The 15,246-nt window shown below is 45.0% G+C and overlaps 1 protein-coding gene across 3 annotated transcripts; it reads right to left on the reverse strand.

The window, feature by feature from the left end:
• Positions 1 to 5,560: 5,560 nt before the first annotated feature.
• On the reverse strand, positions 5,561 to 15,007 carry LOC106846667 (zinc finger protein 154-like). Of its 3 annotated transcripts, XM_070498695.1 has the most exons (4): positions 14,716 to 14,999; positions 14,180 to 14,384; positions 11,725 to 11,851; positions 5,561 to 10,395 (listed from the first exon to the last, which is right to left on the reverse strand). In XM_070498695.1, the coding sequence occupies exons 3-4, from the start codon at positions 11,756 to 11,758 to the stop codon at positions 9,005 to 9,007; spliced, it is 1,425 nt and encodes a 474-aa protein (XP_070354796.1). In that variant the 5' UTR covers positions 11,759 to 11,851; positions 14,180 to 14,384; positions 14,716 to 14,999; the 3' UTR covers positions 5,561 to 9,004. The 3 variants fall into 3 exon arrangements, with proteins under 3 accessions (XP_070354796.1, XP_044615128.1, XP_070354795.1); XM_044759193.2 differs by lacking the exon at positions 14,180 to 14,384 and having other exon boundaries at positions 14,716 to 15,007; XM_070498694.1 differs by lacking the exon at positions 14,180 to 14,384 and having other exon boundaries at positions 11,725 to 11,846.
• Between the last annotated feature and the right edge of the window lie 239 nt (positions 15,008 to 15,246).

The following is a 15,246-nucleotide window of genomic DNA, read 5'->3' on the forward strand; positions in this document are numbered from 1 at the left end:
CTTGATGGGACCATACAAGAAACACCACAGGAATGAGAACTATGCTATAGAAGAATTATCACAACTGGGATCACTCAAACCTTGACTGGCTTCATACTCAGTCTAGACTGACTTCTCCAAATGGACAAGTGAACCTCTGACAGACCACAAGTTGATGTTCAGAAAATGATCTCCTAAAGGCAAGTAATAAACGATTCCCAGGTTCTTACCTTACTTGTTGGACTATTAGACAGTAGGCTATTTGGCTACATTAGATTTCACTTGAGTTTCCAGGCCCTAACCTCGAATGGTTTACAGGACTCATGCCCTGGATTTCCCAAAGATTGAGGTCCATTACAGAAGGGATACTAAAATTTGGGCTATTTTGCTACTATCCACAGTTGTCTATATACCTATAAAATATAGATTTAAGTGTTGTTCTAAAGAAATTGATCAGAGTACTAAAATATTAGTCATGTAAAGCATACCTTGCTCTCCCCAGCTGGCATCCAAAAACATTTTAAAATAAAAGTACAACAATTTCACTCCTCTGACCTGGTCTTTGCTCTTTTATAGCAGGAAGTTGCTAGAGTGGTCTTAGGCACCATTCCCCAAGACTGAGGAAGGATCATAAGACAGTGTGGATTGAAATGAAAATGAAGAAGCTAAAATTTTCCCTTCATTAGGGTGAAACCCTGCCTCTTACCCACAAGGCTGATGTGGGAAACTAACCAAAGTTTCTGAGCTTGTTTTACAGAACAGGAAGACTGCTGAGAGAGCGACTTGCTGACAGCCCCCCCCCCACCCCCCCACCCACCCCACCCCCACCTTACTAAATAGTGCAGCGGTGTCTGGATGCTACCTCACTGCTGGCAACCCACATGATGCTGGCTCAGGCCACCACCTACATTCAGCGCATGCCACCCTCTGGAGCCTCCTATGTGGGACTAGATGGAACCCAAGCAGCCGAGAGGGTACTTAGGCATCAAACAACCTTAACACTCCCTGAATTGATCAAAAGTGGTGACCTGGCAAACCTATGATCAAGAGGAGGAAATAATAAAAGAGAGATAAAAACAGGGCCAGAGTGGACATGATGGTTACCATGACCACCTCAAGGCTGAACTATGGGCAGAAATAGAAAATTACATTTTAACCTTGATTGTCACCAGATGGCTAGAAAACAATGCAGTTTTTTCCTGCAGTTAGGACACTGAGAAAGCCCTGAGCATGAGCTAACTATAGCTGGAAATGGTGACCAATCAGAACTGGATTCAGCTGTAACCTTGCCTACTCTGCACTTTTTGCCTTTAAAAATCAGTCACCCCCAAACCAGGGGAAAGCCCAGCTATTAACTTGCAGGTTGAGATGTACTTCCCCAGTTTGCAAACCTTTTAATAAAGACTCTGCTTTCTTTAAAACTTATCTTTGCCTAATAAAGCTACTCATTTTGGTTAACATCTTTTCAGCTGGCTGTTCATCTATATTCTTTATAATGAACTGGTAAACATGTTTCTCAGTTCTGCAAGCCACTATAACAAATTAATTGAACAAAAGGAGGGAGTTGTAGGAACCACCAATCTATAGCTAGTCAATGAGAAGCACAAATAACCACCTGGACTTGCCATTAGTATCCAAAGTAGGGGCAGTCTGATCAAACTGAGCCCTTAACCTGTGGGATCTAATGCTATCTCCAGGTAGACAGTGTCAGAATTGAGTTAATTCCTTAGTGTTGTTGAAAAACACACATATTGTGAATAATAAAAGTGTTTTGTCTCTACTACATTTGTGGAGACGATTTGAGGGTTGGGACATTTTATTTCCCCAATAGTCACCATGACACCTGTCTGCTGACACCAAACCGCAATCACCTATCTCATCCATACCTAGTGTACAAGATTATGGAAGAGGGTGATAAGTTTAACGGTATCAGAGATTCAATAAGCCACATCTAGGACGTGACAAATTCTAATAAGCTTATGAATCATCAACTTCAACAAATAAATAATAATAATTAAAAAGACAAGTTGAAACTATAGATTGAAACTTGAAACACAGCTACTGACCACCATCAGGATACACTTCAATCCTAATTACAATTAATCTGATTTAAAAACCAGACACATTTTTCAGAAAACTGAGCATTGATAATTTATATTTAAAATATTTTTGTGTGATAGTTATTGGAGTTACAAAGTAGCCCTTACATTTTAAACATGTATTCTCAATGCATTCTTATGCACTGAATTATCATGTCCGATTAAACAACCCACTAGTATATGTGAGAGTAGATGAAACAAGAAGGGCCATGAAATGATGAATAATGGTAGACGACTAGGGAAGGGTTCATGTGGCTTCATAATACAGTGTTTTCCATTTTTGTACACATGTGAAAAGAGCCATGACAAAAGACAGACTTAACTATCTTAGTCAGTCTGGGGTGCTATAACAAAAGACCACAGACTGGGTGGCTTAGAAATTGAGAAATTTATTTCTCACAGTACTGCAGGCTGCAAGTCACAGATCAGGGTGCCAGCATGGTCAGGTCAGCCTTCTTTGGGGTCACTGACTTCTTGTTGAGTCCTCAACATGGTGGAAGGGCTTGGGTATCTCTCTGGAGCCTCTGTTATAAGGCATGGATCCCATTCATGAGGGTTCCACTCTCATTACTTAAGCACTTCCAAAAGGCCCCACCTCCTAACATCATCACCTTTGTGGGTGAGGATTTCAACATGTGAATTTGGGGGGAACACATTCGGACCACAGCAGTGTCACTGTATCATAACTTTATTTGCTAAGAATGAAATAAAAAAGGGCAGGAGGGTACTTCTGGTTTCCAGTCCAACATGTAAGAAGCTGGAAGTTGCCGATCCATCCTAACAAGTAAAAAGATGAACAATCTGGAAAAATAAATAACTTCTCTTAGATTCCTAAAAGAAGTGCAGTCACAGGGCAAACCACTGTTCCTAGACTGGAGAGACCAACAGGCAAATACAGAGAATCACAACTTACTGAAGAAGAAACCCACAAATGGAAACCATGGCAGGAGCCAGAGCCAGGGTGGACAAACCTGAACTGTAATGGACAAATTGCTGGAGGCTCAGTGAGGACAAGTCTGAGGGCTGAAAACTCTGGGGGAACCAGTCACAGTGAGAGCCCAACACTTTCTCTGAGTTTTACTCCCTAGAGTTCTACCTGGTTGTCACAGTGACTACTGGAGAAAAACCCTGTTGTGCTTTCAGCAGGGGGAAAGAAAAAGGAACCTTCTTCAAGTATGCCAAAGCCTTCTGTTCTGTACAAAGTCTGCCCCCAGGAGAAACTAAGCAGACCCTAACTTCCTCAGGTTTTATCAGAGCCTGAGTGACCTGGGACAAGGGAAATATCCAAACTCACGTCAGATCTACTTTATAAAAGACAGAGGAGAAAAAAAACCCAACCAACTCTAGCCCCCTCTAACCATGCAGTCCCATCTAAGGCTGAGTGGGGACTGAAAGACACATGTGAAGTACACAGACCAGAAGCACAAACTCACCAAAAGACTGACATCTGTTATATGTCAACTAAAAAGGTTAAAAATTAAAGAAAATGAAACTTTATACTACAAACAAACTTCCTAAGCTTGGAAATATACTCCTAAAGAACTCATAGGTTAAACAGAAAACGACAGTTCAAAAAACACGAAAAACAAAAAACTGAGACCCAATCATAAGACAATCTAGCACTTTCCCTCTCCCCACACTTTAACACCACATAATGAAAGAATTATCTACAGCAGTTCCTTTTATCCAGTACATCATGCCTAACTACCAAGAAAAAATAAGGCATAATAAAACTTAAAAAAAAACAAAAACAAAAAACGAAGATACAGAGCAAGCGTCAGAACCAAGCCAGGGCCAGGAGTTTAAAATAATTGTGAATGACATGCCAAGGACGCTACTGGATAAACACAACACACAAGAACAAATGGGCAATATAAACAGAGAAGAAAATTCTACAACACACCCAAAAGAAATGCTAGGGATCAAAAACTGTAACAGAAAGGAAGAATGCTTTCGATGGGCTTCTCAGTAGACTGGACACAGCTAAGAAAAGACTCTGACTTGACGATATCTCAACAGAAACCTCCAAACTGAAAAAAAACAAAGACTGAAAAACAAAACAGCCACCCAAGAACTGTGGGACAACTACAAATGCTATAAATTATGAGTAACAGGAAGAACTGAAGAAAGAGATAAAAGAACAGAAGAAATTAAATCAATAACTAACAGCCTTCCAAACCAGAACGCACTAGACTCCAATGGGTTCACTAGTTTATTCTAATAAACATTTAAGAAAGAAATTATACCAGTTCTTTACAATCTCTTTCAGAGGACCGAAGGAGAGGGAATAATTTCCTAACAGGTTCTAAGAAATCAGCATCGCCCTAATACTCACACAAACCAAACAAAGTAAAGGTCACTTCAGACCAATATCTGTCATAAACATACATGCAAAAATCCTCACCAGCAAGATACCACTTCACACCTATTAGAATGGCCAAGCTCTGGAAAAATGACAGCACCAAATGCCAGTGAGGAAGGGGAACAACAGGAACTCTTACTCATCACTGGGGAGAATAGTACAGGCACTTTGGAAGATACTTCAGCAGTTTCTTACAAAACTAAACATGCTCTTACCATACAATCCAGCAACTGTGTTCCTTGGTATTTACCCAAAGGAGCTGAAAACGTGCCCACACAAAAGCCTGCACACAACTGTTTACAGCAGCTTTAGTCATAATTGCTAAAACTTGAAAGCAACCAAGAGCTCGTCTTCAGGTGAATGGATATATGGTGGTACATTCAGACAACAGAATATTATTCAGTTCTAAAAGAAATGTGCCATCAAGCCATGAAAAGACATGGAGGAACCTTAAGTGCATATCACTAAGTGAAAACAGCCAATCTGAAAAGGCTACATACTGTATGATTCCAACCATATGGCATTCTATAGAGACAGTAAAAAGATCGGTAGTTCCCAAGTAACACAGGGGCAAGGGAGAGATGAACAGGCAGAATACAGAGGGATTTTAAGGCAGTGAAACTACTCAATGAGATATAATGGTGGATACATTTCATTATAAATTTGTTCAAACTTAGAATGTACACCAGCAAGAGAGAACCCCAATATGAACTACGGACTCTGGGTGACAACAATGTGTCAATGTAGGTTCATCAACTCTAACAAATGTATTACTCTGCTGGGGGATGTGATAATGGAGGAGGCCATGCATGTGTGAGGACAGGAGGTATATGGGAAATCTCTACCTTCATCTTAATTTTGCTCTGAACCTAAAACTGTGCTAAAAAAAGGAAGTGCTTACATTTTAAAAATTAAAAATGTAAATATGAAACAAAGCAAAACAAACAAAACACTGGACAGAGAGTTAGGAAGCCTGGGTGTTACTTCCAATCCTGATACTAACTAGTTGTGGAAGTCACTTCCCCTCCCTGGGTCCTGATTGACTTCCCTGTGAAAGAAGGCTAAGGGACCTCATGACATCTAAGGTTTTTTCCTATTCTAACTTGTTTGGTTAATATTGTTTTTCTTTTTTTGTTTTGCTAGTGGTGAGGAAGATTGGCCCTGAGCTAATATCTGTGGCCAATCTTCCTCTATTTTGTATGTGGGACACCACCACAGCATAGCTTGATGAGAGGTGTGTAGGTTCACACCTGGGATCTGAACTGGCAAACCCCAGGCTGCTGAAGCAGAGCGCAAGGACTTAACCACTACGCCACCAGGCCAGTCATAACTGTTTCTTTCAATTTACACCTACCAATGGCCCTCAGAACCTTTGTAGGATATTGTATATCATATCAAATAAAATGGAATAATATGGCTACACATACACACACAAACAAGTATTTTCTATTAAAATCAAGAGTAAAAAAGATTACGAAGTGGTAAGTGTTGCATATTTGTTTTTTAAACTGCTTAATTCAGACATGACTGATTTAAACTGCTCATACTTAAAATATACATTTTGATGTTTACACGCTTGAAGTATTGAAACTAAAAGTTTCCTTCTGCCCTTTTAAATTTATCCTTCTCACCATATGAAGTAACTCATAATAGGACATGTTCCACCCTTTGTAATGGCTATTTTCAAACATATCAAAAATGGAAAAGCTTTAGGAAATCATTATTTTGTCAATATTTATCCATTTACGGTTGTTCTTGTTTCATCTCTCCCTACACACTAGTGGTTGATCTTATTTATAATCCCAGACATCATGTCATTCCACACATAATGCCTTCAAAATGTTTCTACAATGTAAAGGCTCTTATACAACTTCAATAACTTTGTCACATAGTCAAAATATTTAAAACTATGATAAATTGTTGTAAGTGCTGAATTTTGTCAGTTGTAGTCCTTAAAGCAGATTGACTGCAATCTGAATGCAAAATTTATCCTTAGGCAATTATTACATGTGTCCAGCAAATCTTTTAACCTATATGTACCATTGACCACTTTTTAATTCTTCAGTTCATGAAGCTGGTAACCATTTCTCCACTAGAATTTGCCACAATCCAGATTTGGCTTGTTGATTCCTCATCCTGTTTGACACACCCACCATGCCACAATATTTCTATACTAGCTATGCTAAACATCTTGAAACATCAGAGAAACGCAATTAAAGCCACAGTGAGATACTGCTACACATCCACTAAAAGGGCCAAAATTTTAAGAGTAACAGTAGCTACTTAGCAAAAATATGGAAGAACTGGAACTCTCATATACTGCTGACAAGAACACAAAAGGGAACAATCATTTTAGATGACAATTTGGTGTTTCTTAAGTTATACATTCACCTACACTCTGACTCAGGTACTGCACTTAAGATATTAACATGAGAAAGGAACCATATCAATATCCAATTTCTGCAGAGTTTTATCTGCAATAGCCCAAACTGGAAACAATTAAAACTACCCATACATAAAGAGATACATTGATAGAAAATTCTTTTCAACTACAAAATAAGAATGAACTACTCATATAAGCACTAGTGATGAATTTCAAAATAAATGTCACATGAGGGTACCCAAGGGAAAAAAAAAGACTAAACACTTTATGATTTCAGTCATATAAAATTCTAGAAAATGCAAACTAATCTATTGTAATGAAAAGCAAATCAGTCGCTGCCTGGAGAACAGACTGAAGGTCACAAGGTAAATATGGGGGTGATGGAAAGGTTTATCATCATGACTGTATGATGGTTTCATGGGTTTATATGAATGTCAAAAATTATCAAATGGCACAGGTTAAATATGAATAGTATACTTCATATCATTTATCTTACTAAAACTTTAACAATATGGTTCAAATTAAAAGTCTGGATTTCCTTTAGAAAATCAGGTTTGGTAACCATCCTGACTCCATTGTCTCTCTCCTCATGAGAGAAGCACTTGCCTCAGTAGCAGCAAAAATAGTTGAGCCACGAAGTCTGTTTCACCTCATTCAACAGGAATACTGGCTGGGTCATAAGACCACATGCAGGACTAAGAGATCTCCCTTCTCTCGTCCCTTGTTTTCCTGCCTCTGAGGCAATGGCCTTAACTGAACAGCCCAGAGAGCCCACAGGAATCCACAAAACCTTTAGAGTATTTTCTCTGACAAGGCCCTCACTGACACAAGATACACAGTTCTGGAGATCCTGAGAATTTCTCTAGCTGCTTATCCTTCACAGCCATACTGACTAAACATTGTGGACGACCTTTAAAGAGAGACACTATTCTGTGACAGTCTCCTGCACTATTAATCCAGTGTTTCTGTAACAGTTCTCATTCCCCTGGCCCTTATAGTCTCAAAAACAGTGATGTTACCCTACAGATTTCAGGAACTCTGAACCCACAAAATATCACGGCATCCGAGTTACAAATTAGGACCACAGAACCCTGCAGTCTTTCCTTGAAGGCTTTGAGCAACAATGCAAACGAGGCTAGAGAGGCATTTTCTGCCATCACACTGTCCCCCCTAGGCACACAAAGTTTGGGATTCCAACCAAAGCTGTTCATCCCTTCACTTTAGCAAACCCAGTTAATTTCAAACCATCCCATACAGTAAACAGAACTCCCAAGATTAAAGGTGGCTGAAACAATAAGACCTTTATTATCAGACAAACAAGAGCAATGGGAGGCAGACTATTCTCAGGTTGGTTATTTGGAAACTAGAAAATTCCATCACTAGAGTCTCATGAGACCAATAATATCCTGAAAAATGTAGTCCATCTTTCCAAATCACCAACAGAGTCCTCTAGGCCAAAAGTGGGTAAGGTCTACGCCCTAACTCAGCAGAGGAGAAAAAAATTGGGCAAAGTATAAATGCTCAGGCTACTCACGAATTGTCCCGCAAAGGGGGGAGAACACTTGTCTTTATGTCCCTGAAGACCCTGAGAAGGATGAATGTTGCCCACTGTGGGCACCTACCAGGTGGAAGAGGTAAAACGGCCTCTGCTACAGAAGTGGTAGTGACATAAATCTGGCAATGGCCCTGGTCAGGTTAAAAAGTGCAATGCAGCTCCCACATACCTGGAATTTACGTGGACGTTTGGATAGATGAGGGTTCAATACAGGTAAACGGCACCTTCCTAAGGGCCCTCCTTCAGTGCTGTTGCACTGAACAAGGAAATAGTATATACCCGTACATTTATGGTAGTTCTCTCACTTGAAACTTGTGGCATCCAATGAGGCAAGTCCTTCAGCTGAAAGCTTTTTTACATTCACTGCACTTATGAGGCTTTTCTCCACTGTGAAGTCTCTGGGGTGTAATGAAGTTAGACTTGGCTTAAACGATTTCCCACATTTGCCACACTCATTAGGGCCTTTGTCCAATGTGAAGTTATAGTGTTTAGGAGCCTGGTATTGTAGCTAAATTCCCCACATTCAAATACTCATAAAGCCTTTCTCCAGTTTGAACACTCTAGTGATTACTGAAATTGGAGCTGTGGCTAAACAATTTCCCAGATTCACTGCATTCATCAGGCCTTTATCCAGCATGAACTCTTCGATGTTTAATGAGACCAGAGCTGTCGCTAAAAGATTTCCCACATTCACTGCACTCATAAGGCCTTTCTCCAGTGTGAACTCTCCTGTGTTTAATAAGGCTGGAGCTTTGAGTAAACGATTTCCCACATTGACTGCACTCATAGGGCCTTGATCCAGTGTGAACTCTCTGGTGTTTTAAGAGACTGGAGCTGTAAGTAAAGAACTTCCCACATTCACTGCATTCATAAGGCCTTTCTCCAGTGTGAACTCTCCGATGCTGAAGAAGCGCAGAGCTTTGGCTAAATGATTTCCCACATTCACTGCATTTATAAGGCCTTTCTCCACTATGAACCCTACGGTGCTCAATGAGGCTGGAGTTTTGAGTAAAGGATTTTCCACATTCACTGCACTCATAGGGCCTTGATCCAGAGTGAACTCTCTGGTGTTTAATGAGACTGGAGTGGTAGGTAAAGAATTTCCCACACTCACTACACTCATAAGGCCTTTCTCCAGTGTGAACACTCTGGTGTTGAAGGAGTGCAGAGCTTTCACTAAAGGTTTTCCCACATTCACTACACTCATATGGCCTTTCTCCAGTGTGAATTCTCCTGTGTTTAATGAGGTTGGATTTGTTGCTAAATGATTTTCCACATTCATCACACTCGTGAGGCCTTGCTCCTGTATGAACTCTCCGGTGTTGACTGAGGCTAGAGCTTTGCCTAAAGGATTTCCCACACTCCCCACACTCATAAGGCCTTTCCCCAGTGTGAACTCTCCAATGGTCACTGAAGCTGTAGCTCGTGCTAAAAGATTTCCCACATTCGCTGCACATGTAGTTTTTTTCTCTAGTGAGGACTCTCTGGTGCTGAACAAGTGTGTGTTTGCAATCAAAGTCTTTTGTGCATTCTCCAGAGGTGTACTGAGTGTTTCCCTTATGAAAGGCTGCCCCACATTCAGTTCTCCTATTTGACTTTTCCCTGGTGTGTGTGGCCTGACACTGGAGAAATCCTGAGCTAGCCACGATGTCCCTCACAACCTCCTCACAGGAAAAGGGCTTCCCTGACACACAGAATTTGTAGTCCTTCACAAATGAGGCTCTGCCCATGTTGCTTCTGAAGCACTTCTCTCCAGTGTGCTGCTTCTGGGGCTGAAGTTTTGCACTGAAATACAACTGTTTCTCACATGCCCCCATCCTGTACAGCTTCTGCCAACAATGTGTTTCCTGGTGCTCAGTCAAGTGGAAAATGTCTCTCAATTCCGGGCCACACATTTCACAAGGCTGGGCATTCTGGGGAGACACACCTGCCTTGGGAGTCCTGATCTGTGACACTCCTTGTACAGAAATGCTCTGCTCAGCTGGTGTCTCCTCATCTTCTGCTCCATGCCAACAATCTGAAAGAAAGAAAGGCTGGTAAAGTGACTGGTGACTTTGGTGGGAAGGGGCAGTTACTGCCCAAGTGTGTGTCTAACAAACCCAGGAACCAGTCCACAGGATTGTTTGCAAGATCAGGGAGTTGCTTCAGGTTGAAGATGGGGCTGCTCAGCAGTACTGGGCTATAAAGAGGACAAAATGGGAGAGGCCTCATGAGCTGAAGGACACAACCATCAGCATGGCATCAGAGAGGACAGACAGGGTCTACAATTCATTCCTCTGCAAACAACTTTTCAAAGGAAGTTGTCTGCTGGTGACACATGAACACTGCGTAGAAGGGCAAAACCCAAGAAAACACAACTATAACAGAGCAGTTGGTGCTCAAGGACTGTGTAAAGATATGTGCACACCTCATGACACAATACATAATGGCAAATGTGGAAAGCACTGCAGATAGAGTGGTGAGAATAATGGATGAGACATGGAGTCCAGAGATGTGAGATTAACTCCAGGCCGGAAGTAAGACGAAGTGACAGGCAACACAAATAACAAATGGGCAAAGTGTCAAGAAAGGGGAAGGAAAGACAGAAATGGAGTGTGGCCACTGGCAATGGCATCAAAATACTAGTCAAACAGAATGTTTCTGTCTGAGGTGAATACATGTCCTCTTCCAGGGCTACTCTGCAGGGCCAGGCTCCTTCTGAGCCATTTTGCTGTGGGCTGGATTCATGTACATCCTGAGAACCACCGTGAGCTCCCCAACCCAACCCCACTCCCTCAATGAGCAAACACACGGCACCCTGATGACACAAGTATAGAGGGAAAGACAGGACAGACGAACAGCCAGCACTAGTCCAGAACAACTCAGCACATGACAGCCCGAAAGAAAGAAAACTAAGCATTATTCAGAGAACTTCGGAAGAGGGTCTTGCAAGAACAGCCCAGGGTCCATGTGAGTAGTGAATATGTCAGTGATGGCAATTCCTGGTAGAGGCAGGCATGAGGAAATGTCAGCTTGGGGAAGGAAGTAGACCTGGGATGCAGAGGTGCCTTGCATCTGGACAAAGTGACCCAGTCAGGGAGAAGGCAAGTAAGGTGGGATCCTTTAGGGTGACTACAAGATTCCTGTCCCTCCATCCTTCCCTGCAACTTAGCAGGGAAGCTTGTGTTGGGCCTGTTCATGGAAGGAGAGGGCAGTGTGCACACCTCAGGCTTACTAACCAAGCACTTACCCAGGAAAGTGAGGGACAAAGCAGTGCCCATGGTCCTGTGTGAGGAAAGAGCTCCCCTGGGGAAAGAAGAAGGGCAGAACATAGGTCAGGGCACAAGGGTGAGTGTGAGGGCCTTACCCAGGGAGGTTATCAGTGCCAAGTTCTTCAGCATCACATCCTGGTACAGGCATCTCTGAGCCTCATCAAGGAGACTCCACTCCTCCCAGGAGAAGTACACGGCCACATCTTCAAAGGTCACACTGCCCTGGCATGGAGACAGATGAAACCATAAACAGTCCCTCTCCCAAGAACCCACAAGCCCTTCCCCATCCATCTATTCCACGCCCACCCACCTCCCAATCTCCCCATCTCAGAGGAGAAACCAGGTGCTAGTGCCATGGGTGCTACTGCTTGTCTCCTCACGGGCTCACTCATCACAGGGTCCAGCCACCAGCAAGAAGAGGCAGACAGATTGTCTGACTTGTGGCAGGTGGATGTCTAACTTGTGGACCTGGCATGAAGGGATCTACCCAATCATGCCAGGCTATTCTGCTGGTGTGGCCAAGGTCATGTAACTCTCAATAACAAAGCCCTGGGGTCATGAGGCATACTTCTTCTCCAAGTACACATAATTCTTGAGACAGCCACACGCCTATGGTCACAACCACCTCACTGTCCCACACCACTGGGATTGCCTTGGCCTTTCCACATGTTACTTATGTTTTAATCATCTCCTCTTCACCTCACTGCTGAGGGTGGCATTCCCATCTTAGGATTATGGGGATGGCCAAACACATGACACCTGACCTGAACAGAAGAGATGGACAGCAGTTTATTAATCACATGTATTCACAGCCTGGGAGAGGACAGCACACCCCACACAGGGTCACGTGGGGGCTGCACTCTGAAAGACTAAAGAATCAGAAGCTGTAGGAGGCAAGCTTTATAGGATCAAGAGAGTGGAGTACCTCCTGATTCCTGTGAGAGGATGTGATTGGCTTCTTTTCATAACTCCCTGGGATGGCAGGAACTGAAACCCATACAGAGGACTAACCAGGAACTGCACCTGGTCCCTCTGATGAAAAAGTTGTTTGACGAGGAGACAGCAGCAGCAGCAGCAGCAGCAGCAGCAGAGTGGGGAGAGGACCATGTACCCTGGCCATTTCAGGCTCTCCAGCTTTCACCAGATGTCAAGGCAGCACATGATATTGGGCCCTAATCTGAGGACTCACACTACAACTGGGTGACAGAATCCAGAGTATGCTTGGAAAATTCCAACAGGATCCAGTACTACCCTAGACCTACCATGCTTTCCGCTAGTGGTGGCCACCCAAATTCCTTCTGGGAAGGCCTCCCTGCCTGGCTCCGTTCTCTCCCTTGGACTTAACCACACAGAACCATACATGGATCTCTGATACCCATGGTCCTCTTCTGCTCCTGTGCTGCACTTATGTCCCCTCAGCAGTCACAACCTTCCTCTGTCCACCTAAGCCTCATTCAATGCCAAGCCTCACTGGTGGCCAACCCCAGGCCTGGTGACTCTCACAGGTGACCATACCTGCAGGTCACAGATGACTTTATTCTCCAGGCTGATTGCACTACCCAGCCCACCAAAGTTCTCACAAAATTCTGGTGGAGTTCAGAGTGGTGAATAAGCACCAGCTCAGGCCTGAGTGTCATCTTGCCTTAATTACTCCTAAGCTTCTGCATCCACCTCATGTTCACTCTTCCATTGGAAACCTTGGCCACCTGCCAGACTATCCTGTCCCTGACACTCTCCCTTCATGGCCACTTACCTCCCTTACCTCTGTTTGTGAAGTCCAGTGCCATCACCTAGGTACCCAAGCGAGTGATCCAGTCGTGAGTCCCTAACCTCTCCCTATTCCTGGCACCCTAATAGCTTTACCATCGTAACCAGAAGACTGCTCCTCCTAAATGTGATCCACTGCTCACTCACCTTGGTCCACATGGCAGCCATGACATTTTAGAAGTCTCCATTCTCAAACTCTCCTCAGATTTCCAGACCTGTGTGTTTAGCTGGTCACTTAATGACTCCACTTAGTGCTCTGTGAAACATCTCAGAAACTCCTGACAGCTACCCTGAATATCACTCCTACTACCAACTTCCTCATGTCAACTGATGGAGCTTCCTTTCCCACAGCTGCTAAGAAAAACCCTAGGAACATCCCTGAACCCTGTTTCACTCCCTCACCGTTCACATCAGAAGACACAGTTGTCACTTTTTAAAACACACATCCAGACTCCAATCACATCTCCTAGACCACGACTTCTGGTTCATTAACCCTCACCTGGATCTACCGCAGTAGACTCCACCCCGATCTTCCTCTTCCCTATAGTCCTGTTATAGCCAGACGGAGCCTATGGAGACCTCAGCCTTTATCACCTCCCTCCTCTGATCCAAACACCTCATTACCGCCAGAAAAAATAGCCTGCTTCTCAGGCAGTCATTGCGAGCTGACTCCCGTCCCCACTTGAAAGGAAAGAGCCCTGTAGTTTCCTTAACACTACCAGATGAGTGTTAACTCAGGTACATGCACACCCTGCTCCCACTTTCTGGGGTAACCCTCCACACCTGTTCACACTGGTTGCCAGAAATGGGAAGACCTCCGTAACTCCTGGCACGGGTTTGGGGTTTCTCCAGGGTCTCCACTCAAGACGGAGCACGGGAATGGCACTTAAGTCCCGGGACACAACAATCCAGGGACATGCGTTTGAGGGTCAGGGCCGCGAGGAAAAGGGACGCCCTCCACCTGGCTGTGTTGGTTCCACAAGCGCTTCTGCAGCCACGAAAAACGTGGGAAAGGCAGACCTCAGAATACCGCGTCCACGCGGGCTTCCAACGGCTCAGGCCTCCCCGGACCCTGCCCTGGCCCTGAAACCCAGGCCGCGGCCGGCCGTTTAACCTCCCTCAGCGTGGGCCCCCCCAACCAGGTGTCCCTCCGCCGGGACCCTCGCCCGCAGCCCGGCCCCCGCCCGCAGCCACAGGCCCCACGAGCGCCTCCCCGGCCCGGCCCCGGGGCCTGGGCTGCAGGTCCGGGAGCAGCGCCCGCCCGAGGGCTGGAGCTCGGGTTGCGCTGGGGGCGGAGCGGGTCGGAGCCGAGCGCTCACCTGAGCCAGCTCCCTCCGCGCGGCCGCCGCCATCAGCCTCGGGGGCGGAGCGGCGCCGGGAGCGGCGGGAGACGAGGCGCCGGGCGCGGCGCTCCCTGGCTCGGGCCTGGCGCGGGGCCCCGGGCGGCGTCGCCAAGCCTCAGAGCCGCCTGCGCCGCGGGGACGGCGCCTCCTCCCGCGCCTCCTCGTCGTCCCCTCCGCCGTGAGCGGGCACTTCGGCGCCTCTTAGCCGCTGAACAAAACCATGAGTAGCTAACATGGCCGCTTTGAGGGAGGCCGGAAGCCCCGCCCCAACGTTATGGGCCACACGCGGGACCTCCGTTCTAAGCTCTCATTGGTTAGCGACGCTGCCGCTCGACTGCGGGCATTCTGGGTAATGTAGTCCCCACACATCCACGGACTTGGAGTAACAGACTTCTTTCCCCTTTTCCCGCCGCTGGGAGGGGCGTTGGGAAACGGCATTGCCACCTCTTTGAAAGGATCCTAATGTTTGTGCAGAATGCTCTCTGCAGCTCGTTATCCAACTGTTTG

Source organism: Equus asinus, chromosome 26, assembly GCF_041296235.1.
Source record: "Equus asinus isolate D_3611 breed Donkey chromosome 26, EquAss-T2T_v2, whole genome shotgun sequence".
Lineage (NCBI taxonomy): Eukaryota > Metazoa > Chordata > Mammalia > Perissodactyla > Equidae > Equus > Equus asinus.